At 40.3% G+C, this 25803-nt stretch overlaps 1 protein-coding gene across 2 annotated transcripts in view; it reads right to left on the minus strand.

Annotated features, from left to right (window-relative positions):
• Positions 1-25803, minus strand: part of MED27 (mediator complex subunit 27) — an 80878-nt gene that overhangs the window by 37308 nt on the left and 17767 nt on the right. For both annotated transcript variants that reach the window (XM_025156065.3, NM_001277275.2), the window contains exon 3: positions 14288-14418. In XM_025156065.3, coding sequence (XP_025011833.1) covers positions 14288-14418 — 131 coding nt within the window. The remainder of the gene's footprint in view (positions 1-14287; positions 14419-25803) is intronic.

The raw sequence follows: 25803 nt of genomic DNA on the forward strand, positions 1-25803 counted from the left end.
GGGAGTGGTTTATTATTCTAATAAGATGCTCCAGTGAAGAGAGGGTCAGCCGTGAATCTCAATCAGCAGAAGATTTAATTAGAGTTTTTACACTGACTAAAGACACTTCCAGCACACAGACATAATGTTAAATATGGAGATAAATGATAATGTATTTTAAAGCAAGGGTACTTTTGTTTTCTTTGTTTTAAACATAATTCATGTTTTCCTTCATTTTGCCATGGCTGTTCTCATTACACAGTTGCACTGCCCAACTTACACACCTTGTAATTACAAAACCTCCTGTCAAACCCACCGAGCAGAGAGCTCTGTTTTTTAGGAAAGAATCTAAAAGAGCATAAACAAAAACCAAACCCAGTTAAGAACCAATTGGTTCATCACAGAGCAGAAGTTACATCATTTGATACTAAAGGCCTGAATAACATATACCAATATGTTACTATAGTGTTTTAATTAAAAATGTGCTATCTAAAGAAGTGAACAGGAATCAGTTCCATCAACACATAGACTTGAAAACTTCCTGTATGAGGAGGCAGAACTTTCATTACGAGGAAGCTTTAGTCAAAGGGGCAAAAGCTGAAGCCAGCGATGAGGGCCAGAGCTATTACAGATACTTCAATCATTTGGAAACTATTATCTCAAATTCATGCTGCTAGCACAATACAGGTTCGCCTAGTAACATGACAGCAAATTACATGATTAATTAGCTAACACGGAGCTACTGAGAGTCAACCAGTTGTAGCCAATGTCCTGCAGAAGCAGTGACGTTTCTGAACATCAATGAACTGGCAGATATTCCAAAATCCCTCTCCATTCATTCCCACTTTGCATTCACTATTCAGTGCACTGACATGTATTTCTGTGTTTGACTTCTGTTTCATCATTTAACTATTTCTCACTTCTTGTGTACTTACAATCATAAAGCTTTCTGCCAATTCCAAGTACAAATGAAATGCAATTACAATAAGTCAGACATTCTTAATGACACTCCATGGATATTTTTAAGAGACAAAAGTACACAAGGCACTGATGGTACTGCATAACTGCTTGGCAAAACGCACAATGAGACAAAGATCACACAGCACCTCTGAAAAGGAACCACGGGGATGGGAAAGCTGACAAAGGCTGGACTGGAAACAAGTGGACTGTGGTTACAGTTACGTCCTCAGCTGCACTGTTGCAAGGTTTGCTGCTCTGCCTGCCTGCAACCCGTCCCATTAGATGGAAAACAGACTTTTATGTAAACCGCAGCTCATAAGCAGCACAAAATAAAGACAGAAAATAAGGGAAAACAAAATAGCACTTATTTCGCTCTTTCCAACGGCTTAAAAAATCCCTAAAACATCAACTTTAGTTTAAATGTGTTTGCATATATCTATTTCACAGTATCACAAGGCACTCAAGGACCACTTTTCCATCCCCACGTGCCACGCTGCATCAGTGCTCAATGACAGCTCTCGAGAGGCTCTAAGCTCAAACCAGAGCTAAAGTTTTCCGAGTATCCCATCCTTCACATTCAGGAGATGGAAATTAAATACTTCTTAAGGGTTTGAAGGCAAAGTCAACTATCTACGCAGGTTTTGCGTGTGAGAGAAGACCTCATTGCTGAGGTTCACCCACCAAAGCATGCAGGAAGCACTGACTCCCATTCCTGCTTTCAGAAGGACCTTTGAAATGCCAATCAAAACCTCAGACAACACAGTCATCTCTGAAATCTGCTATGCCTTCTGCAGAAGCACGCTTTGATGAGGAATGTCACCCCCAGATGGGTGCTTAGCACCTGAAACATCAGATTAATGACAATCATCTGGGAATTATTTCCCAAATTTGCAAATTGACAGATTACTTGCCAACACTACAGCTCAGCAACATCTGCCTAACAAGCCTAGTAATTTCTTTCCTTTTCTTTTTTCAAACTTAGTTTTAAGACTGAATCATAGAAAAGTTAAAAAGCAATGAATGCTCAAACTTAGCTATTATTTATAATGATGGTAAAGTACTGTTAGCTATGACCATGACTCTTCAAATTATGCGTCTGCTATGTAGCCGATGAGTCCCAAAATTAGATCTAAGTTGGATTTGTCTTTCAGTCCTCCACAAAAAGCTCTTTTTATAAGACCTGTCTACAAGGCACAAATGTGTCATGAGCAAAAGCATCATCTTTGCTGAGAAACTGTCAAAATCCCAAAGCCAAAATGAAACAGAAGGATCTGCATGTAAAAGGCAAGTAGAAAAGCTTGCTTTTGGCTTGAGGGAAGCTAAGTTTCACAGCACAACTTTGGACAGAGCTATAAAATTTTGACTTAAATTACATCAAAACAGTAAGGTATTCTTTGCGACTTCTACAGCGCATTTGATTTTAGCACCAAACATTAAATGTAACAATCAGCAAAAGAGCTCAGCAATTATGAGATTGAAGGCAACCGGGGAGCTTGACACAGACTGACAGGCTCCAGCCAAGCTTGCTGTGTAATTATTTCATGCGTCTGTGCTTTGTCTTGCATCACTGAAATGAACACCTTAAGGCAAGAACACAAAGGATACAGAAAAATACATCAGCGTGCATTTCTCAGAATGAATACTGACAGCGGATAGTTAAGAGCTTCCCATTAGGCCTCACACATAGGAATGATTCGGTCATTCATTCCTCACAACACGTCACTCCTGGACTCTGAGTCTGATAAGAAATCAACTGGGCGTGAACAACTGACAATAAAGACAACAGTCCAGCCTCCCACCCTACATGCAAGCACCTGCCTTGTAGTTAATGCCTCCTCTTATCCCAGCTTTGTGCAAATGTGACTTGAGTTGCTCTCAGCACTCCCACCGTTCCCAGAAGATACAATTCATACAGTTCAAGAGGGGAAACTGAGGCACACAGCAACTCAACAAAATAGCAATTTGCTCTGCAATAACTTATCCAGGAACCTCTGCATCTTCAAGTGCTTTTCAACATACATGGTTGAGAATGAAAAGGCTGACCACTATCCCACAATTATATTTTGTGAGGGATGGAAACAAAGCACTACAGGCAATAGCAGAGCACAGTAATCAAATACAGAATGTAATTCTCACTTCCTTCAAGGTGTGCAGGCAAACAGCAATGGTTAAATGAGTAATTTCCTGTTTTAGTCGTGGTCTCTACACCAAAGTATTACTTCATTTGCTAAAATAAAATTTGTAAGAACAAAATAAAAGTCACAGGAAAAAAAAGACAGAGCTGAGTCTACTGCTCATGTTAACAGAGCCTTCCTTGTCCAGTGTTTTATGACCTGTGTTACCCATGCAAAGATAAGAAGCATGGAAAATAAACCTAAAACAACGAAGCACGTGTCCAATTAGAGATGCGTGTTATGTTACTAACACTTCTTTTTGAAATAACATACACATACTCATGAATAATATCACTGACATCACAAAAACAGTGCTAAGATTTTGTTAGGTAAAAATCTATATCAAAGAGGAAGCACCATTAGGAACACAAATAACAGCAGGGCAGCATCTGGAAAAGAATGAAAACCATGTTAACTTCACCCCGTGAAACTTCTAATAGCTGCATGTTATTTTTTTCTACCAGCAATTGGACAAATGGGACAAGCAAAGTGATTGCACCAAAATACTTAAAACTATTACAAATGAAGGTGATGTTTAGAGGATAATGTCACGACGTGACGTGATCAGCTAAAATCTGCTACCCAAGCTTTTTCCATTTAGCCCGTCCATAGGGTTCCTTGTAAACACATGAATACTCAGAGAATGCCCTAAAGTGAAATTAAAAAGTAATAACAGTTATTTTTAACACCAAGAGAACACAGCTAAGCAGTTCTCCTACTGTGTGTCCTTTCTAGGTAGACCTTCTTCTCTCTCCATCTCAGATACCAGGTCAGTTGACCAGCATCAAACCCAGTGCTGTGCCCACCAGATCCCCAGGGATGGGGACAGCCACTTCTCTCCCCAGGTAAAACTGACTTCAGTCTCCTGCTGAGCTCCCACCTATACCCATTGCTTAGGAGACTCACTCTTTCTGAGTTACTGTCAAAGATACAGGTAACCCCTCGTTGCCTTCATTCTTAGGTAAGACATTCCTGTCTTCTTATTCCTTCTCCCTACCAGCACGCATCGCATTTGAAAGCACTTTTATTGCCCTCATAGAACAGCTGTCTAATTTCTCCCTCAAATAGCTGAAGGTTGCTTGGAATCATGAGGAGGCACAGAAGTGACGTAAGTAATAAATACATTCACAACATGTTCGCATCGCACCACATTACAGTTATGCAATAACGCCGTTTTTGCTAAGCCATCAAAACAGAGACCTTCTCCTCCCACCTTATTAGAGCTCTACTCTTTTTGCTTGTCATCTTTGACAGTGGAATATACAACCAATGAATATGGAAACACTCTCTGACTTTGGCAAGCGGCTGGTTTCATTTATTCTTTTCCACTTGACTGCCTGCTGCAGCAAAGCAGCCTCCAGTGCTCCCCACATCAAACAGTCCAGCCAAGAAAGGGGGTTAAAGCAATCACATGATAAAATCACAGCTTTGGCAACAGCTTTGATATCATTATTAAGCTCACACAAATTTCCTCTCTTATCTAGCTTGTTCTTCACTGTCTAATTAGTCCAACCACTGATAGAATGCTCTGTTTTTTGACACAGACACAAGCAGTTAAACTAGTACTTGTGGTCTTTCATTACACATTAACATCTTCATCCTGAGCTTTCCATCTACTGAATGTACAGGGATTCCCTACAGGGCAATCCCAGCATTCTGCTCCAAAGGTTGCAAGGGCATCTTGTAATGGTTGGGGCTGCAGAAAAACTTTTAATTAATTGCCACCTTCTAACGGCGCTGTTCTCACACAAACATTACCTTTAAGGCAAACATACATCAAAGAGTCAGAAATGTGCTGTTTTAGCACAGAACCACAATTCCCAGTAAAACTAACATTCACTGAGGGCTACACACTGCCTTGGATCTGTGCACATCCTGGAAAACGAACACATGCATCAAGGATGGTGCACAGCCCCAGGTTTCTAACGAGATACGGCTTTTATCACTCCCAACTACGAAGCATTCCAGTCAATCTCCAGCAAAGTAGATGGGAATTGCTTCAAATCACTGTGCTCATTCGCACGAGGCTGCGCATCGCACCCAGAGCAACACTATTTGTGGGATTAGTTTGTGGAACGTGACACCAAAACACCAACAGCAATGAGCCCAAGGCCTCTGTGGGCTGATGCCATCAAGAAAAGCATTCACGGAGCTGCTCCTGACCAGGACACACGAGCTGAGGCTATCAGTCCTTAAGAGCTCGCAGCAAATGGCAAGAGAAGCTCTTCACACTGTGAAGAAATGATGAAATCCTAATTACACGCCCTCTTTATCCACAGTGGATGGACGGAGTATTTGCTGAAAAGTGAATAAATCGCATGGCTTTTTCCCTCGGTGTTAAAAGGCATTGTAAAATTTTACACCACCACTAACGCACATCTCAGTAATTTACTGCGGCTAAAGCAACACCCAGGACCTCTGCCTCCTGTACTTGCATGGGTAGAAATTATTATCCTGCTAATGAATATCACAAGGAACAGTTGGTTTTAGTTAAAATCTTTTCTTTGGGCAATCTGTGTCGATCAATGCCTGCTGCTTTTTTATAATTACTTTGTAAGAAAACAGGCAGCTGTATGGTACTTATCGGAATGAAATGAAATTCAGCATATAACTACAGCCAAAAAAATGGCATTGATCGGGTATAACAAAATAAAGAAGATTATTACAGAGCCTCCTGCTGCCAGATACATCAAGATATTAGGAGATTAGATCAAGCTTAAATATTTTTGAAGGAGTCATCTTTCTAAAGTTGCATAGAACAGCAAAGGTATCGACTCAGCACTGAGTTCCCAAGCACCCAGCACTGGAATGGAGCCATGCAGAAGTTGTTCTGTAACAAAGAGGTGTTGTAGCTGAGCAGTGGCACACAGGGGCTGCTCAGAGCAGTGCCACCACACTGACAACTGCAGGACCTGCAGAGAAGACAAAGCAGGGAAGGACCCCACCCCACCACATCCCCCATAGCACACACTGGGCCCAAATGTGCTGAGAACCACAGCAGTGTGCTGAAGAACTGCTCCCTCCCACCAGCAGTACAAGGCTCTGGTTCAGATCTTACCCAAGTCCTCAAGTCATACAGCTCCAGCTGGGGCCCAAATAAACATAAATGCAAATCCCAAATATATTGCACTGGAAGAAGGTTTCTGCTGCTGTCTGAGTGCTAGTTTAATAGAGTTGGATCAGGTTTACAGAGTAAAAGAGATTGTCAAACTTATATTATACTAGAACATGACATACAAAAACCTAGAAGTCTGAGAGGCAGAAGTGGCTCTGAGTCCCAGAAGGTACCTGCTGTAGGACAGACTGCTACGTCACACTTTTAGCATCTATGAACTACAAAATCAGATCACCCTTTTTCCTCCCTCAGTTTTCAGATGCTCATTAAATCTCTGTTGATCCAGTATTCAAAACTGCCCCTAACTACAGAAATCACATACATCCTTAATAAAGCACAGAAACAACAGACAGCTGACCTCAAGAACCCTGCAGACCAAAGACAGAAGGAGAAGAATACAGCTACATCATCCTCCTTCCTTCAGTATCTTTGCTATCTCAGCACATTACAAAACACATGCATGGTGTCAAAGCTTGTCAGTGGCTGAACAGTGAATACAAAGCAGTGAGTACAAAGAAGAGAAAACATTATCAGAGCTTTATTTTAGAACTTCCACTGAAATGAAAAGCTCACCTGGACTATCCCCTTCTCCCTTTTTTTGAAGCACAGCTTGGTGAAGTATTATTGGCTACAAATAGGAAGGACTGATGGATGCTACGGTCCCAATAAGTAACTGGATGTGACCTCATTGGTGTTGTCTACTTCAACTCCTCATGAATCAAAACAACACTTTTGATATTATTTTTCCAGTTAAATTACACGGAGAGCTAACCAGTAAATACTACACAACTAAAAGTGACAGACTGCTATTTCATTTCGTAGCAGATTGTTCCACCCAACCCCCAGCACTTAAATACAATGCACAGAAAGAAACAGCAGACAGCTTTGGCCCCCACCCCTGTGTGCCTGCCGAGCTCTGTGAGCCCCTCATCTACTGCCAACAGGGGTCTTTCACTCCTGTGATGAGGACTAGTTAGCCATCTCGTGCTATGTCTGTAAAGCAGAGATAATAACTTGACACCTGTATGTACAGCTGTTCTCTAGATTAAACTCAGTTCAATGAAGTTTAATGATATGCTATGACTTTGGAATTTTCCCCTTTAATACAACAGGGGTTGAATCATGGCAGATGTTTCTCAGCTTTGGGATGTGGATGTCCCTGCTTTGGACCCTGTGAAGAGTCAGATTAGCTTTGAACTGTTACAAACCACCATTTGGTTTAAAGGTAACTTAAGTCAGTACCTCTACCACTGTGGTGACAACGACCTTATAGGGACCGGCACGTTTCTTAGCTATCAGCAGTGGGGAAAAATGGCCAAGAAGAAAAAGACTGCAATTGTCACTTTTCCTTCTGTGCCTTGGAATAAAACATTAATGCTCACTGTGGCAGGGGATTGGAACTTGATCATCTGGGAGGTCCCTTCCAACCCAAGCCATTCTAAGATTCTATTTGAAGGAACTAGAATTACCCAGGGGTTTCACTGAATCCCTGAAAGAAAGGTTTATCACTTCTTTAACAGCATCCAGTCCCACTTCCCTAGAACAACCTGTCTCAAAGCAATTGCTGTCATCTCTGGTTGGTAGGCAGAGAAGAAACGTGAAGAAAAATCCAAAACAAAACACAACATGGCCGTATCTTAAAATAAATTGAAACCAGCGTATTTTCAATAGCTGTTGAAAATCATTGTGATCTGTTTCTCAGCACTTATCTCCCTGTAACAAAGTTGTCAAAACAGTGATTTCCTGTTTGCTCATTTCATTTTGTTATATTCTACGTGGTTCAAAAAAAAAAAGAAAACCACCACCAAAACGCCTGGGGACTCTGTTATGCTCTGAAGTAGTGCTGTAGGTGGCAGTTTCAGCAGGTTTGTGCTACTCTGCAGTCTTCCTTCGAAGAAACGTAATACTACATGCACGCTATTTGCATTCCTTTGAAAGACTCTGAAGGAATGCATAACAAGGAGCAGCAGCATCACCACACACCCCTCCACTGCTATATGGATCAAGCAATGAAGCACTGACCCCCCAAAATGAACTGCATCACACATCTGCAGGAAAGGCATTCATCGATTCCCCGAAAACAAAAACAACACAGATGTGACCCAAACCGTGCACAAGATACCAAATACTGAAATTAACATTGGGTCTATGTGGCACGCGGCTACAAAGTAATTAAACCTATTCATGTAAACATTACTGTCTTACAGCATAAGGAACAAACTTTTAATCTTTTTCTTCATATAAAAAGGGATTAATTTGCAGAGCAAAAGGGTCACACATTTCAGCAACACGTTCTTTTGCAGTTCCTGTTGCATTGCCTCGCAAAGTCAAGCTAAAGGAATACCGTGAGAAACTTAAACATGAACAGGGATATTTAGTGAGCCCCGAGTATTGAAACTTATTGGAAACTGATCTCTTCCTTATTAATACAATTCCCCATCATGTACAGAAAGATATCTCTGTGTTCCAGAATGCAAATAGAGTTTTAATCTTTAATTATATCCTCAACCTCGGCTCTTCTAAAAGAAGTACAGATGTGGGCCTGAGGATTATTGCTTTATTACAATATCATCTCTGCGGCATTTAATGAATATTGATACTTAATACAGCTCTGCCAGTAGGGGGAAAGGGGAATTTTAGAACTGCACAAAGAACTTCTGATGGCTTTTCTCCAAAAGGAACCCACAGCCACACACTCTGCTCTTTCACTCTTGAATACTTTTAAGAACGACCCCACATGTTGGATTACAGCACAGAGTACTCAATGAGACCCCAGGAACAACACCTGCATGTCAAATAACCACAGCCCCACGGTATAGATGCTGGGTGTCACAGCTGCTGAGCGCACCTTGGCTTCAAGGTATGAATTCCTGGCTGGGATTTCAGACCTCTAACACAGCGAGGTCACACTGCATAAACACAATCCAAACATATGCTCTTAAAGCAACAACGCACGTTTCTTGGCTGAAGCATGCTTTGCCATTATCTTGAATATCATCTGCCTCTTTCATAATGAAAATCCTGATCCTAGGAAGTAATTAGATGCTGTTTATAAAACAACATGCTGAAGAAAACCTTTTTCTTCCCAAACTCTTGGCAAAGGGCTCATCAGGATTCTACTTAATATAGAAACGGTAATTTATACCAGTTCCAAATAATTTATTCTGGCACATCTAATGTCTGGGTATATCGTTTAGACACACATATACACACATACCTTTCAGCTGTTTAAAACAGCATTTTTGTTTTTATTACTGTGTAATTATTTTAAATTGAATTTCTTCCTCAACACTCAGCTGCTGTGTCCAATAGAACTCTGTAATACTGCTTGTATGACAGAACCCTTAAATCTGTTAGGGCAGAAGCACGATGAAAAAACATCAACGCTTTGACAATGCTGGTATTGAACCAAGCTCCACAAACAAAGATTGAGATATGTGTGAATTTATTTTCCAAATCCAGATGAACATGTGTCTGCTGACCCAGTAAAAAGCTCTTAAAGGAGACTGCTCACTGAAGAGCTGCTTTTGGTAAAGTAACTCCAAAGCATGGAGACAAGTGTGCACTTCTTGTCAATACCACTTTCTCCTCTAGAAAAAGAAAGCAGATGAGATGATGGAAGTTTTGTACAATAAACTAAGGAAGCAATTCTGACAGCAGATTTATTATAAACCAGTCACTTAAACAGACAGATAGATGGAAGAAGTGCTTATAGCTCTGCATTCTGGGAATGTTGGAACATGGCGTTGGAACAGAGTTTTGTTACATGGCACTCATACAGCACAACAAAATGGTCTCATGCCCACTTAAAAAAAAGCAGCTCTCTCGAGTCTCCACCCAGCACTCCTATCCTCAAGTCCTTATTCTCTTCTGAAAGAAAAATCATCTTCATAGCTTTTTGTTCCTCATTTATCTACAGCAGTATTATAGGCAGCACATCTTTGTTTTTTTATTTCTTAATAAAGAAAAAGTAATTTTGCTGGTCTGCTCCTAGCAACACAGCTTAAATTCACAAAGATTTTTCCTCCATCTATTAAAATGTTTTCTTTGTCAGGTTAGGGAATACATCAGAGCACAAGAGATTTACAAGACAAGTTGAGGAACCCAAAAATACAAAATTGGACTCATTTTTACTCAAGCCTTTGTATCTATTGAGCCTGAAGTTGTCAAACCAGAACCAGACTCCCCATTCCTTATTGTTTATAGCCTGCTTATTTCTGCAAAACTACAAATGTCACAACAAACGACCCTAAAAAGCACCATAAAGAGCAAGAGTCTCAGTGCTTACAGTGGTGAGCAAGTTCTTGTTCTGGCAATTTCCTTCCAGGCAGAGAAGACAGATGGTTCATTTGGGAGCACTGAGCAAGCCCCGTGCCACAGAGCTATCCAAGTCCAAGGGTTTTCAGCTGAGACCCCTAAAAATTCCCATTAATACTAACTGACCCTCCTGTGTGTGCCAAGGAATACAGCTGCATGAATATGAAGTCAATCCTGTGCTTCCTCTTTTCTTTCTGCCTTGCCATCTCACAGTGGCTCCTGCTACCATTTCTCAGCAGCACGGTGCTGCAGCAGAGCCTGCTGGGTCTCGTGGCTGGTTGGGACCCCTGGGCTCACAGCTCCCAGCCCTGCCAGCCCACCTAGGGCACAGCACTCAGCTCTGGGGGTCTGGAAGCCAACATCACAATTCGCTTCAGAGATGCGGTGGCAAACAAAATAATGCAAGTAAACTAAATAAGTCAATGACTTTGTTTCACAAGGATGGAAAAAAAAACCAACAAAAAAAATCTAAACCTAACAGCCTTCTTATTACTAATAACATTGAAAAGCATAAACAAAATAAGTCATTCTGATTTTCAGAAGCATTGCACGAGTACACTTTCCTGGTCACATGGAAGGAGCTGACAGCTTTCAGCACTTCAGCAAACGCTGCTCTGAGATTCTTTAACAGAAGGAAGGAAGCAGCAGCCAGATGAGAAGCATGTGAGGGAACGCATCTATTAGCAAGTACAGGGAGATGTCTTGTTAATAGAAGACAGAAGGAGGGACAAAGCAAGCAGAGAAAGCAGCCAGCAGTTAGTCACTTTCCCATAAAGATATGCTTGGCTAGAAATGAGACACATATCAAGCTTGTATTCTGCACTTCCAGAGTCGGTGAAAACCAAAACCGAAAAGCAAATGAACACCAAAAGGCCTCCCTCCAAAACTGAGATACAGTGAAATCAGGTGAGAGATGCCACCTGACATGCCAAGTTCTCTGTCTCTATTCAGCATCCTTAGGAGCCCTATGATAATAAAAACAGGGAGAAAATGAAAATTTTACTGACACTGCTTGCATAAGACAGAAGTTTTCCATTTTAGAAAACATTTTTTTTTTAATTAAAAATTGTTGCTGAAGCTTCTGATAGCTACTATTGTCAGTCTAAAACTTCTCACTTCCCAACCAGGGCAAACCAAAAGGCTAAGGCCAGCAAGGGACAAATGAGTGGGACTACCAAGCAACAGCTTGGCCATTAAACCCCTTCTCCAGCTCCTTCCGAGAGCAGAAGGTAGGATGAAATGCTGAGCATTGCTATTAAGAATATAACATATGGATAACAACTGCAAAAGTTCCTTTAAAACACGGGGAAATTAATAAAGATTCAACAATGCTACCTGCAACTCAAATTATAATTTTAATATCAAAGTAAGCATTAAAATAAATATTTTAGAAGATTTTTTGTCCAAATCAGTATCTATATAAAGTCCCGATCAAGAGTGTTTTCTGCATCCCTTTGCAGGCTGAAAAGGATCACTGCAGTGCCACTGCTTGCTCTGGTTTGATATCCTAAAATAACAGTTTGGCACATAAGCAGTTGTTCTTGCTCAGGTTTAAGAAAAGCAGTAGGTAACATAGTTGTTCTGAGCAATATGTAATATATGCTTGACTCGTCACACTGTTACTCAGCCCAAAGACCTGCCACAGAACTTTATTTTCATAACATAAATCAAAGCAGAAAAAAAAAAGACAAAGAATAGTTACTCCTTTCCCAACTAATCAATAAATCTAAAATAAATAAATAAAAATAATATTTTAAAAATCTCTGAAGTGCCACTGGAAAATTTGTATTGAAACTAAAAGAGTCTTTTTCCTAAAATGTCCTTTCAAGGAGATGCATGATTTTGCACCTGGATGTTTTCCTCCTTTGCACTTAAAGAGACTGAAGAATGAAAACAACAGAATTATTCATCATTATTTGCATGAAACCGCAACAAAAATCAAGATATTAAAATTCCATTTGACACACCTTTTTTTTTTTTTCTAAACACACTTTTCAAAAGTCTATTTTTATGTCTTTTAATAACCTGCCTCTGCCTTGTATTGGATAGGCGACATCGAGCTCAACAGGTATTTGATTTCATTTAATATAACCATTATTCTCTTCTTAAAACACACCAAGATAGCAAGTAACAAAATCTGAAAGGGCAAAGAAGTCAGAGAGGAAAAAATAAAGAGGATAAAGAGCCAGCACAGTACAAACGTGTTTTGACTGTGAATAGTGCTGGAAGCGGTAATAAAATATCAGAATATAATTCCAAGACTAGCTAAACTTTGTAATTAAATTTTAACACGGTACCTATCTGCAAATTTTACATAAAAGTATCATTAAATGAAAAGGAATAATCACCTGCAGATAAAAAAAGACATCAGTACTGTTAGGTTAATTTGTATATTGCACACTCTGAGTAAAGATTTATACTGCTGCAATGTTTTTTCCCTTCCATTTGACGCAGAATATACAGGTACAGCCTCTTCTATGAAAAGATGTTACAACAGCTCTTTCTCTGTGACTAAAGCAATGCTAGTAACTGGAGAAGCCATGATTTTAAGGCCTCTGAATACAAATCATTACAGCTAGCATGATAGTGCTCAGCTTTATTGACGTCAGTTGACAACATCAATTTTCAGCTCAAAACTCAATGGTCCAACAAAGAAAAAGAAAAAAAAAACACTGAGCCAAAGTCCATCATAACATACCTGCGTTTTTCCACAAATACACTACAAAAAGCATCTGCTTTTCAAACTGGTGGCTCTGTTACAGCTGCTGTCCTAGCCACTTTTCTTTGAGCGATGCCTCACTACCGCAATCGAACACTGTATGGATTCTTGCATTAGCAATCCTTTAAAGTTAATATACGTGGGGAATGTCCTGCTTACTGCCACCTATTCTCAGGTCATATAGAAAACAAATCTAAACTTCTTGTGCTTCCTTCATGAGCTTGGGCCCGTGGAGTCTGGTGACAAGAGGGACTGTTATTATTACAACCGTGACATTTTTAGTAGCATGGTGTTTATACATCAGTGACTCTTGTTCTATGAAAAAAGCACACGGCTTCCACAAAGATGCTCAGTACAATGAATAATTGCTTAGCATTTCATTTTCTACATAATAATCACTTTCTTATATGTAACTAAATATTTTAAGCAGTTTATTAATTCATAAGCTTAGTTGTTAGCCTCTCTGTTTTTGGCATCAGCACACAGACTGCCTGAAGTGTTGATACTCCATGTCCTCAAACAGTTTCTAAGTGTCCTCGTAATTGCTTGTCACCTGTAAAAGAGGTCTAGATCCAATGCAAAATTAACATATGGTGAACAGATGGACTCAGAACAGATATTTGTCAAGAAAGTACTCACACCAAAAAAGGCTTGGCTTCTGCCTTTCAGGACCTTCAGAGAAGTCCTTCTTGAAGCTCCAAGTCATACTAATCAAGGGAACGTCATTCCTCAATGACAATTCTGTGTTGCAAAAATTTCTATGACCTGCTACTACTAACAAGAATCCTTGCAACTTTTCTGTTATCAGAGCGCTTCCTCTTCCAGGAGGGGAAACAAAAGATTGCTTCCATTGAATATCCCAACCACCCAACAAGAATAGTTCACTTGGCATGAAACAAAAACACAAGCACAAAGTTTTTATGACTATTGACTTCGTAGTGTATTTATTTTATTAAAAATCCAAAATAATCCCCACCCCACTGTGCAAACTCTTCAAAATATTCACAAGATTCCATTACTTACTGAGGAGGTAAGACGAGAGTTGTTGGCTGGGCTTTCGGTCTGCGTTTTGCAGATACCCCCATCTGGTTGGCCGAGCGTTTCAAAGACTGCTGATTCAAAAGGCCAGATGCTAGCCCGGCATGGTACTGCAGCTGGGGAAGGAAAAAACATACATTAAAACACAAACCACTGCAGTGCTCTGTGTCAGACTTCTACTATCTGTATCACTTGATTAAAAGTACAGCCAGCCAGTAAGCTAATGTATGCTATTTCATGTATTGCTTGGATAGAAGATGATACGAACAAAAGCGTATAAAAGTCTGCTGTGAAATAGATATTACAAGGAAACTATGCCATTGGGAAAGTAAGATGATGTATCAAAGACTTGAGAAAGTCCTAACTCTCCTGAAACTTGGAGTTGCATTTTAACATTAAGACTGCTCTTCTCTCAAGGGATCGAGCATCCTTACTTTCCGAAAGAAGGTAACAGGAAGAAAGGTGTGACTTTTTCACTGCATAAACTTTTCTTTTTACAATAATGCTCATCCTTTTTTCCTTAAAACACAGCATTCACAAAGAAGCTTCTGTCACTCTAAAGAAAAATCCAGCCTTTAAAATATCAAGTAGCATGTCTTGGTAGTGTTACAGCGGAAAGATCCATATCAGTAGCTTTCTTCTCTAACCTTTTATTTTACTTGTCAGTAAAAGACAATTTATGAAGGACATGTGTGAATTTACAAGTTTCAGTGCACTCCCACTGCTCACAGATTGAGAACAGTCACAGTGCTGTGCCTGTCCTGAAATCAGCTCCCAGTGCAACAGGTTCCAAGTTCACCTCGAGACGCTTTCAGCTCAAGCCCCTGGCTCTCCTTTTTGAAGGGGAAGGGGAAAAATGCTCAAGATTCAGTATGAGACAAAAACACAATTCCCTTTTTCAGCCAGTCCCTACATTGACATTTTCATTAAAGCATCTGTAGATTTGTTCTGATACGGGTGAACTGCTTAACAAGTTACCCACACTGATCCCATGATCAGTATACAAAAAGCTGTACAGTTAGGAAATGATGACTTACAACAGTCAGAACATAAAGCAGCTTTAGGCACAGCTATTCTGCAGGGTACTGACCAAATCCATGGGACGCAAAGCTTAGTAAAGAGATCTACTTGAAGGTGGCTGTTAACATGAGCAAAGCCAGCCAGCCAATCAGATCCAAATGGCAACACCTGGAGAAAATGGAGGGCCTCTTGACACGGTCCTGACTTCCCTGGCACATGGTGTGAGCAGTGGCATGGCACCAAGCACTGAGCACTGCCCTAACAGCTCCTCTGAGCCCCATGGATTTTGCTCAGATTTGTTCTTCTACAGATTTCTGAAATGAAAAAATCAATGAGAGCAATGGACAGTAATCGTTCCAAAAGCAATGTTTCAAAGTGTCAGGGGCTTAGTTTTCAATCTTCACTCCCAGAATTTGCAGGGAGTGCAATATGTCGGGAATTAAAGGGAAAGGCAGCTCTGGCAGAAGACCCTCTGACTCCAGGAGCACACCTTTCCCCCCTTGTATCCTACAGCGAGCTGCTCTCCTTCAGCCATTTTGTGCTGTTGACGCCATCAGTTCATGCACAGAATGACATTGACAGATACCTCAAGTAAATAACATCATTCGGCCACTTGTTCCAAGACAGAGGTAATCACAGGTGTTAATCATAAATGAATTTTAAATGTAACCTTTTGAAAACGTTTCATAACCTAACTGGCTAGCCTGACATTTAGTGGGCAGACACAAGGAAAGTAGGAAGTAAAAATAAATAGATCCTAAGAAACAATTCTGTCCTTGAAGGCTTGCTCCCAGTGGTTAAGCTATTTTTATTAATTATAAGTATTTGTACATAATCTACCTTCGCTTCCAGGAATGCAGATCCAACTGTCAAAATCTATAATGGCCCATTAAATATTTACCAAACCATCCTTATAATGGGAGAAAAGGTCAAAGTTAATAAAACTGACAGGCGGTCCTGTCCAGCTTTATTTATTATTAAAGCACCACACGCAGCACTGCACAGAACACATTCCTTTTTGGGGGCAGAGGGGTGTTAACTGAAAAGATGGGGAAATCCTTTCTTAATCGTTTGTTCTGAGCAGGAGAAATAAGACTGAAAGCAGCAGTCAAGCAAGAAGCCAAAGCAGCATCAGAAATCCAGGCAGGTGAACTGCATGTCTCTGAGAGCCCGGGACCCAGCTGGGGACCGCAGCATGGTGTCTGCGGATGGGCACAAAAGCCTTCTGCTGCTGTGTTCCCAATGACCTCCCATCTGCTTTTGACTACCGTGTTCATTTAAACAAGCAGACTGGTAAACAGCAAGAGCTCTGTCTGTAACACAGCTGAACACTTAGTAAACTTGAGTATTGGTGCAGCACTAGGTGTATGGCAAGCCATTTGTTGGTCAGCCACTAAGGAATTTCCCTATCATTCAGAGGCTTCATTCTGTAATGAATGCCTCCATGCACCTCTCAGCTGTTGGAAATTCCAGCTGGTTAACAAGAAGCTTAACTCTTTTCTTCCTTATGAAATACACCTCTAAAATTTCAGCAACATTGATCCTTTTTCCCTCAATACATACAAATGAAACAAAATCTATTTCGGAAAACTAAAAACCAACGACGAGAAAATCAATATCCAGCAGTTAGCAGCCAGGATACCCATCAGTGCCAACTCGAACAGTGCCACGAGAGCTGATATTTTCCTTAAAACTGTGGATTCAAATGTGCAAATCCCACATCTTAAAACCAAGAGAGGCTCTCATTCTCAAGGCTGTTGGAGAACTACTGGAAATACAACTTCAGTACATGGAAAAGCTTTATCTGATGGTAGATAAGACAGAACATGGATTATTTTTAATTTTCCTGATTTGGGAGATTCACTAATTTTTTTTTCCTATGTTAACAACCACATGGTGTTTTCAAAAAGAAATGATTCTCACTAATGTTTTATAGCTGCCAAAATGTATGTTTTCAGAGTATTTGAGAACGTGAAACCTGAATTCATACAGGAATGTTGCTCAATCTTCATGACCAAAGTAAACACATCTCAACAAAAGACAGCACTTTGGAGTGTCTTCTCACCGCTGCAATTCCTTCATTCACTCAACACGCCTTTATTTTTAACGTGAGCTATTTAAAGAGAAAAGGCTTACTAGAGAAATACAGATTGGATAGAGTTTCATAAGCACTGATATATTTTATAAGTTCATCATGCTGTACCTTCTCCTCATTCTGTCCCAGCAGCTCTTTTCACACCAGAAGCAATGCAATCCACTGCCTACAAGAATCAAAACAAAACAAAGAAACCAAGAGAAGAACATCTCTATTTCCTTGGAAGGCAGCACTGCCTTCTGCAACTCATGTTTAAGATCTGGAGTTGGCAGCACTCAGGCTGCAGCCTGCAAGGGGCTCAAAGCAGAACGATGCATTCAGGTCTCATCACTCCAGCAGAACAAACTGACATCATCTTGATGGAGTACATACGTTTTGGTGTATAGGGTTACTTTACAGTGTATGTTATGAAAGTACATACATATATAGAGAGTTAACTCAAAACTTTTGAAGTTAAAGCTTCATCATTAGAATCACGCGGGGCCTAAAGGTCTTTGCTTACATAATTCATGGGTTGCAAACTTCACCTACACTGACTGCTGACCAACCAAGCCATTGCACTCTGCTAACTTACAAGGCCAAGTAAAGGTGCAGAAATTAGGAGGGTGGGTGGGTCATAACAACCTGAAGCACTGACCACGTAGACTCCCAAACACAACCCATTTATATATCAGCATTACTCAAAGCCTTCTAAGCGCCATTTGGTCTGATTTAAAAGATGAAATCAGAAAAATGACTTTTGTGATTGCATTCTGTGTAGTGACATTTCTTTCAGACCTTCACATATTTAGATACAAACCACACACATACGTGAGAAAAAACCTAACTTTTTAATATATATACACACACACACACACAAGACAAACTTTGAATCTCTTGAAGCAATTGGGTTTTATAGAAGTGCCTGACAGACACTTATCAAAAGAATTTTCACTGCAATACTAGCAAATACATGCACATTTGCTCCCTTTTAAGTTGCATGGTACTTTGCCCCCCATCATTATATTATTTCTCCCTTGCAGCTAACAAGGGATTTGTCTGTTATGATAAAACCCTGGCTGTTCTTTTGAAACGAGCAATGAGCAGGCAGCCAGGACACTCCCACAGTTTCATCTCTGCACACTAAAGTAAGCAAAAGAGAAATTACACTACCTTAATTGTTATTTTTAAGCTGTCTCAGATAATGAGGCTGGTTTGGAAATTCTTTTTTTTCCCCAAACAATGTTTGATCATTTTAGAATAGCTGAATTCTCAGCTTGGCCATAACAGCATCAATAAACCAAAAGAGCAGAGTCTCCAATTTATTTACTCATTGGTTTTCCTCTTGTTGAACCGGGCTACAGGCTTTTCAATTAATAAGAAAGCTAGATGTTGTGCTTTTGCTCCACTTTACAACTTAATTAGGACACTTTGTTCTATTATTTTAAACATGTATCCCCCCAACACTTTCCAGTTTATGAGATTGTTTAAACAACAAATATCTATCCATTAAGGGAACAAGAGCTTACCCCCATTTCATTCTTTTTTAAAATCCACTACAAAAGTTATTCCATCCTTTCCTGATCTCCCTGATCCAACTAAACCGTGAAACTAATGAGCTCACACTTCTGTTAAAAGCCTCTTGCATGCAACTGATCTTATTTGCATTGCATTGGGATGCACAGTGCCAGTGCCTCCGCTGGTCAATAAGCCATTGGTGGGCAGCGCTCCGCAGACACGACCTTGCTTTTCCTTAGGTCTCTCCTCCCAGGGCTAGGGAATTGAAGAACAAGTTCAGACATTCACATACTTGATAAAACAGGAGGAAAAGCATCAATATATTTCCCTGTCGGTCTTAATGCTTTGTCTTCCCTATGTCTTTTATTCTATTGTCTTTGGATTCATACTTTTGCTGAAAGCGCTGTTTTAATTAGCACTAGATTTCAGCCTCAAATTGTGTTCATCCCACACTTTTCTTCCAAAAACACTGAAGTTCTGCTGATGAATGACTGCATCAACATCCCCTCATTTCAATACTGCTTGCAAGCCTTTGGCTTTTTACCATGCAGAGATAGCAAATCTGGCACTTCCAAGGAATTGGTCAAAACTTCAGCATCTGCATCCTCACTGCCAATAAAATCATCTGCACTGTGCAAAGCCTCTACAAAAGGCACTCCTCCTCTTCCCAGTTTTTTTATTATTTTTTTTTTTGAGTGTTTTAGAATTTATTAAGTAGTTACATACTCATACTTATTGGTTAACATCAAAGTGACACTGCACAGCCGACAGGCTCTGAGCTTCAAAGAGTTAATCATAATCTGGGGCTACAGACCGCACTGCCTTCTTTACCTCTTCTGAAGACATAAACATTTTATGCTACAAATGCCTATTAAAATGTCCAGGCGTTCTGAAGTGCTGATTTCAGATGACAGTGCTGCCTGAAATAAATATAATTCAGTGGAAATAAACTGGCATTTCATTGGATGCGCAACTACAACCTGTACACATAAAAGCATCCCCAAAAGCAGGATGGAATGATTACATCACATCCTGCATCTAAACAACAGAATAAAGACACACACAGCAATAAAAGAGCAGCAATTTCAGGTAAGCCTTAGTCCAAGGTAGTAGTTGGTACAGAGACAGTCACAGCCAATAGTACAGAAGTGGAGTCACTCCACTTGATATGTTCACTCTGTGCATTCACTTTGTGGACTTCATTGAAGTCTCAAGAAGTAAGACATGCACTGGACCAACATTGGACAGAAAACCTAAATTCTTCTTTGTGAAAAGGATTCTCCTTGCACAGGGCAAACAATCTGTAGCAGGGAGGAGCTGCCATTAAAACAAGGCTGAATAAGGATTCCATTTGTATTTTCCCTGGTGCTGCAGTGCTCCTTTAAAATCCCCCAGAACTCTGAACTGAAGACACTGTTGTTGTGCTGAGCTTATTATTTTCTAAAGCCCCAGACTAAATCTTTTGTGTTGGGGGCTCAGGCAGCAGCTATGTCAGGATAAAGAACAGCATGCAGCCTCACTGACAGGGGATGCTCAGGTGCTTAAATAAGAAATGTGAAGGTACTTGAAAACTAAGTGGTAGAATGAAGGGCTGGAATCAGCTACAGAAATCCCCTTCCAATTGCCTACCAGCATGCCAGAGGTTGCAGCACTATGGTTGAGCTTTGCCACTGTAGCAAACAAACTACTTGGAATAAAGAAAAGATGTTCTCCTTCAATGAAATGTCTCCAACGTGCAACTTATGCAAACCCAATAAGTCCAAGGGGTGCAGCCAGGCAGAGGTAAGGAAGGCAGCTAAAAACATGAGTGAGCTCCTCCTGAAGAAGCTTCACTGACCAGTTTCTCCAGCTGAAACAATATTATAAGATAGCTAGAAACTGTAAATTACAAGATTTTTTGGTGTTTTTTTTCTTCTTTTAATTCTTCAGAATAGCCCTTTATGACTTGCAACACGGACTTCTGCAATAAAGCACTCAATTTAAGCAAAATTAGCATTCTGCTTTTAATAAGGACCTTTATATGGGAAGCTGGATAACCATACATCTGCAGTCCTTCAAAGGAAATCATCCTACTCTATAGTGCTGGAGACCTCCAGGTATTTTGCAACTTGATTTTGTGCAATGCATTATTAAAAACAGCAAAATACAAACAAGATTTAAGATGTTAGACCCCCGGCTTCAGTGATTTCTGAATGTCTGTACTTCAAAAGGACCAACCCATGATCGATGAAAAATTCCAGTTGGGAAAAATCAGGTTAAAAGAAACGTCAAGCAAGACTTTGAAAAAAAATAAGCATTTATCAAAATGTTAGCCAAATTATTTCCTTAGACTTCAAGGAGTTAAGTTATGAATGTTTTCAGGAATGAACAAAGAATCCATCGGGTTTGATTGATAAAAATGTAGCTTTTAACTAAGACTGAAAAAACTGAAGAGTGGCAACATTTTCCCCAGAATAATGTGCTTCCTCTGCTTTTTCTCAGCACAGTGCACATAAATCAAAGAAATGTTAAAGAGGCCCATACATCACCGGCTGGCATTTCTAAACTATTTACAAAATCTGTAATAGTCAAGAGGATGGAATATATAGAAGTGTGACCAGAAAAGTTACTGAAAGAAAAAAAGGCACTTCTGCCATCCCAGCAGGGTTAATTAAGGTTGGAAACAACTCTCCCGATGGTACTATGCTAAATACTAAACCAAACCAATCCTGATGACGCACAGTTACAAGAAGCAAACAAGACCAAATATTAGCCAATACGGGGAGAACGTGGATTGGAGCAATATGCCTGTTCCATGATTAAGCACATGGTTCTGAAAACAGATGAAGCAAATGATCCAATAAGGCTTAGAGCACAGGCAAAAGCAGGGCTGATTCTGCAGCTGCCAGAAGAGCCCCCAAAATATCAATAACTCCAGCACTCAGCTGTGTATCCATCACATTTTCACACCCTGACATCTGAGCCTACAACAGACTTATACAGATGAGGTTTTCCTCAACAACTTTTACAAATGAGAATCTCATCTCCTCCTCTGAAAGGAAAGGCTCGGATTATGGAAAGTTTATCTGTCCATCTGTTGAAGATGTCACACTCTGACTAGAGAGTGCAAAAAGCAGGGAGCTGTTTTACAACCAAATCCAAAACTTACTGTAGTCAGAACTAGTGTAAATGCCATATGCTTTGCAAAAACACCTCTTTTGCTATGCTTTTTCTTTTTTTTAAACCACAGCACAAAGAGTTCAAAAGCTGCTGTAATCTTTATTTCTGAAAATAGACCACGTCTCCTCATCTTCCACACTTGGGTAAGACAACCGATCAGGAAAACAAGGAAATACTACAGCATGCAATGCAAGCTAGAAGAGGCGAGCTCCCCTGCAAGAGGGGCGGTTTCAGGGATGGCAGCAGCTTACAGAGCCCTGAGTGGGGCCTGGAGGGGAACAGTGGGGCCTGGAGGGAATGGGTGCTGGGACGCAGCACAGAGCAGTTCTGCAGCTTTCTCTGCCCTTGGGGAAGGTTTCCAGCAGGAGTGTTTCAGATGAAGCCAGTGGGACCTCAGAAAGATTTTAGGATTAAAACAAATGGAATATACCTCATATTATTTTCATGGGAGTTTATAATGATATTGTAATTAACTCCATCACACCACAAGATTAATCGCCTTTAAAATGCTCCTAGTCATTCATTACAGGCCTAATTAAAATTCTCTTCTGGTGCTGAGCCAGCAAGAAATGTGAAACCCCTTGCTAACTACCCATACACGTCTGCTGTTATCCATCTCTTCAGCAATACTATCAGTTTCCACTGCTCAGCCAATGGTTTGTTTTTCATTTTCAAAAGAAAGAATGTATCAAAGACAGCAATAAAAGCGGTCAAGACAGCGCTTCAACACCTGCACCAGCAGACCAGCTCACTACAGCTACCCGGTTTATTTCTAGTTTCTCTGCAACAGTTCGGGACTTCTACAATAGCAGATGCCTTCCCTCCCACGCATCAATTAATTTGCAAATGCACTCAGGTTGTAGAAATAATGAAGTGCTGAATGCTTTCCTATTGGCAAGCCTTGCTGTCAGGAGGTGGATGCTGTAGGCGAGGTGCTAAAATGCGCTGCTGCTATATGCATGCCAAAGGAAAGACACGTCACATGAAACTTGGTTGACAGCTAACAGGGCACATCAATTATTTTATTTACCCCTCTCTCACTGGCACTGGAAGGAAGAAGCCCTCTCCGGACAGCTTTGTATTATATTTACTTAGATGTTTATAGCATACCCTTTTATTGTGAGATCTCAGCTTTTGCGCTGACCAATTAAACATTTCATATTTAAAGGGTAATGTACAGGAGGAGAGAAGCAGTGTTTTTTTAATGTATTGTTATATATGCTCAGAAAACTGCATTAAAAATTGTTAAGGCTACAAGCAAAGCATTCAGTAACGAGGCAATACCTTTGCTCATGGTCAGCACTGACTTTGATTGCACGCTCCTTTCCAAGGGACCTCCAGTCAGCACCGTCCATGGGATCGCACGGATGCACACGCAGTCACCCAGCACCCGTTTTCATGCAAAAATGGTATTTACAGTATTACACACAATGCCCACACACTTATCTTCTCAGATGTCATCTACGATATTCTCCTGCTTTATCTGACTTCTTTGCAAAGATTAAGTTCACCTTCACAATTCTTATTCCACTCATACGGGGTTTAGATCTGAGCAATCTCAGACCTTAAAAGCATTGAATGATTTACCACTTTGTACACCTAAAGTAGAGCTCCTACAAACCATAACAGCTGACAGATGCACCACAGCTCTTCAAAGCTGCCCAAGAAGGCTTTAAGTTGGGTTGTGAGCAAGGTTAAAATCTTTTACCCCCCACTTCTATCGCTTGAAATAAAGGAGCAGATCACCATTACTTTCTGTCTTGATCAGCCACTAATTGGCACCGAAGCACATCTTACTAGCTACATGTTGAAAGTAAGTGAAAAACTGAGATTCCAAACCTTCAGATTGAGTTCTGTGCTCTGGAAGACAGAGTGTTCTCACGGATACAGACCATTCTCATTTTAAGTCTTAGATTAGAAGGAGCCACTGAGCCCAGGAGAGACAAAAGAAAAGGCGCGTTATGGTTAAGAGGCTGGACAGCTGGAGTCAGCACAAGCTTCTGAGGAAATAGTAGGTCAACCTAACAGAACCTTTGTGAGTACTCAGCCTTGCTTCATACCCACTGTAAGCTACTTCTGTCCTGACAATATATAGCTAAAAAAAATAACAACAGTACACGTGCTCACCTCTGAAGTCTTCCAAGGCACAATCTTATACTATCCCTCCCCCACGTTCCAATGTTTACTACCACAAGTGTTTACATGAAACACCTCAGCTGCAGCTTGAATAGAACTTCTATTTTTAATTACTTTTTTTCTTTTGGTCTTTCCTTGCTAAAACAAAGAGCCCTCTCATCTCTCCCCCAGCAGTAAAGATGCTGATACAAAACAAGCGAGACATCCATTACCTTCTATGAGTAATATAAATTCAACTTGTTTGATCATACAGAGGGAGAGCAGGAATCCAAATGCTTTTGATCACTTCTCATGTCACCCAACCAGAAAACCCAGATTTAACAGGCTCCTGAACAAATGGCAACAAAACAGTTTTGCAATTAAAGTAAGGCTTAAAATCTTTTTCAAGCCTTAATAACTGAATATGTTATTAGTAAAGGTACTAACAGGTAAGGAAATTTGCTGTTAAAAATAGATGATTTTCTGCTTCTAAAATACACGATTTTCAGGCTGACCTTGTAGCTTTTAAATTTTTATAGCCTCTTCAGTTCCAATTTGAGATTTTCATATGGGGTAGGCAAGCCTTCTTATGTTCTATATTAAATGCGAGACACCTCCTTGGCATGATCTGCAATATTAATAATATAACAGTACCAATTTCAGGAGCAGCAATGTAGCACCAGCACATGCATACCTACATGAACGGAAACTTAACCATGTATATCATGGGAATCTGTCATACATCACTGAAAAAAACCCAAGTCTAAGATAGCTCAAATCTAATCTGAGGTTTTCTCTTTTGCCGTACAAATGCCTGACCTTGTCATGCTTCACAAGGTAACACCAATGTATCTGATGCAAGAAAACATATGCTTCTCCTTACTGGGTTCAAAACAGGAGGAGAGAGGATGATACTCAGGGCCAAGCCTGAGCTTCTGAAGAGCAGACTTGCAGCTGTCAGTGTACTCAGTGCAAACATCCCTCACCAACAAGCCCTGCAATATTCACACAACCAACTGCCCCAGCAGAATTTGAAATGTTATGTTTTGGAAACAATAAACACCACCAATTTCCAGTTTAGCTAGAAATTTGCACTGCTCTTATCAGAAGGGCTTTGAGACAGGCGTATTTAAGTTGCCATGGGAAAGAATTAAAACAGTGGGTAAACCTGAATGATTAATTTTTATGGACTTCAAAAGAGGTTGGCGTGCATTTGACTCTTCACGGATCAGCAGTCTTGCAGGCACTCCTCACTAACCTAATTAACACTGAACTCACTACCACGGAGCCCAGACATTCCAGCTCTGCATCAAACTCTGGACATACCTTATTTCTACAACCTAAGAAAATCTCACAGAATCAAAACCCAACATTTCACCAGTGCCCCACTTTAAGGCACGACCTAAACAGCCCTCTCACTGCTATGTACACTTCATCAATAATGAAGTAAAAACTGCTACCGTTATTCTACTGCTTCAGGTGACCATCATAAAAAAGGCATAATAAATTAGTAAGGATGCTACCTACATCCCCATCAAAGCTTATTTTATCAAGTCAACAGTTTAGCAACATTGAACAACTGACAATTCATTCAACTGCAAGCATTTCCCCAAGT

This window comes from Gallus gallus, chromosome 17 (genome assembly GCF_016699485.2).
Source record: "Gallus gallus isolate bGalGal1 chromosome 17, bGalGal1.mat.broiler.GRCg7b, whole genome shotgun sequence".
NCBI classification, from domain to species: domain Eukaryota; kingdom Metazoa; phylum Chordata; class Aves; order Galliformes; family Phasianidae; genus Gallus; species Gallus gallus.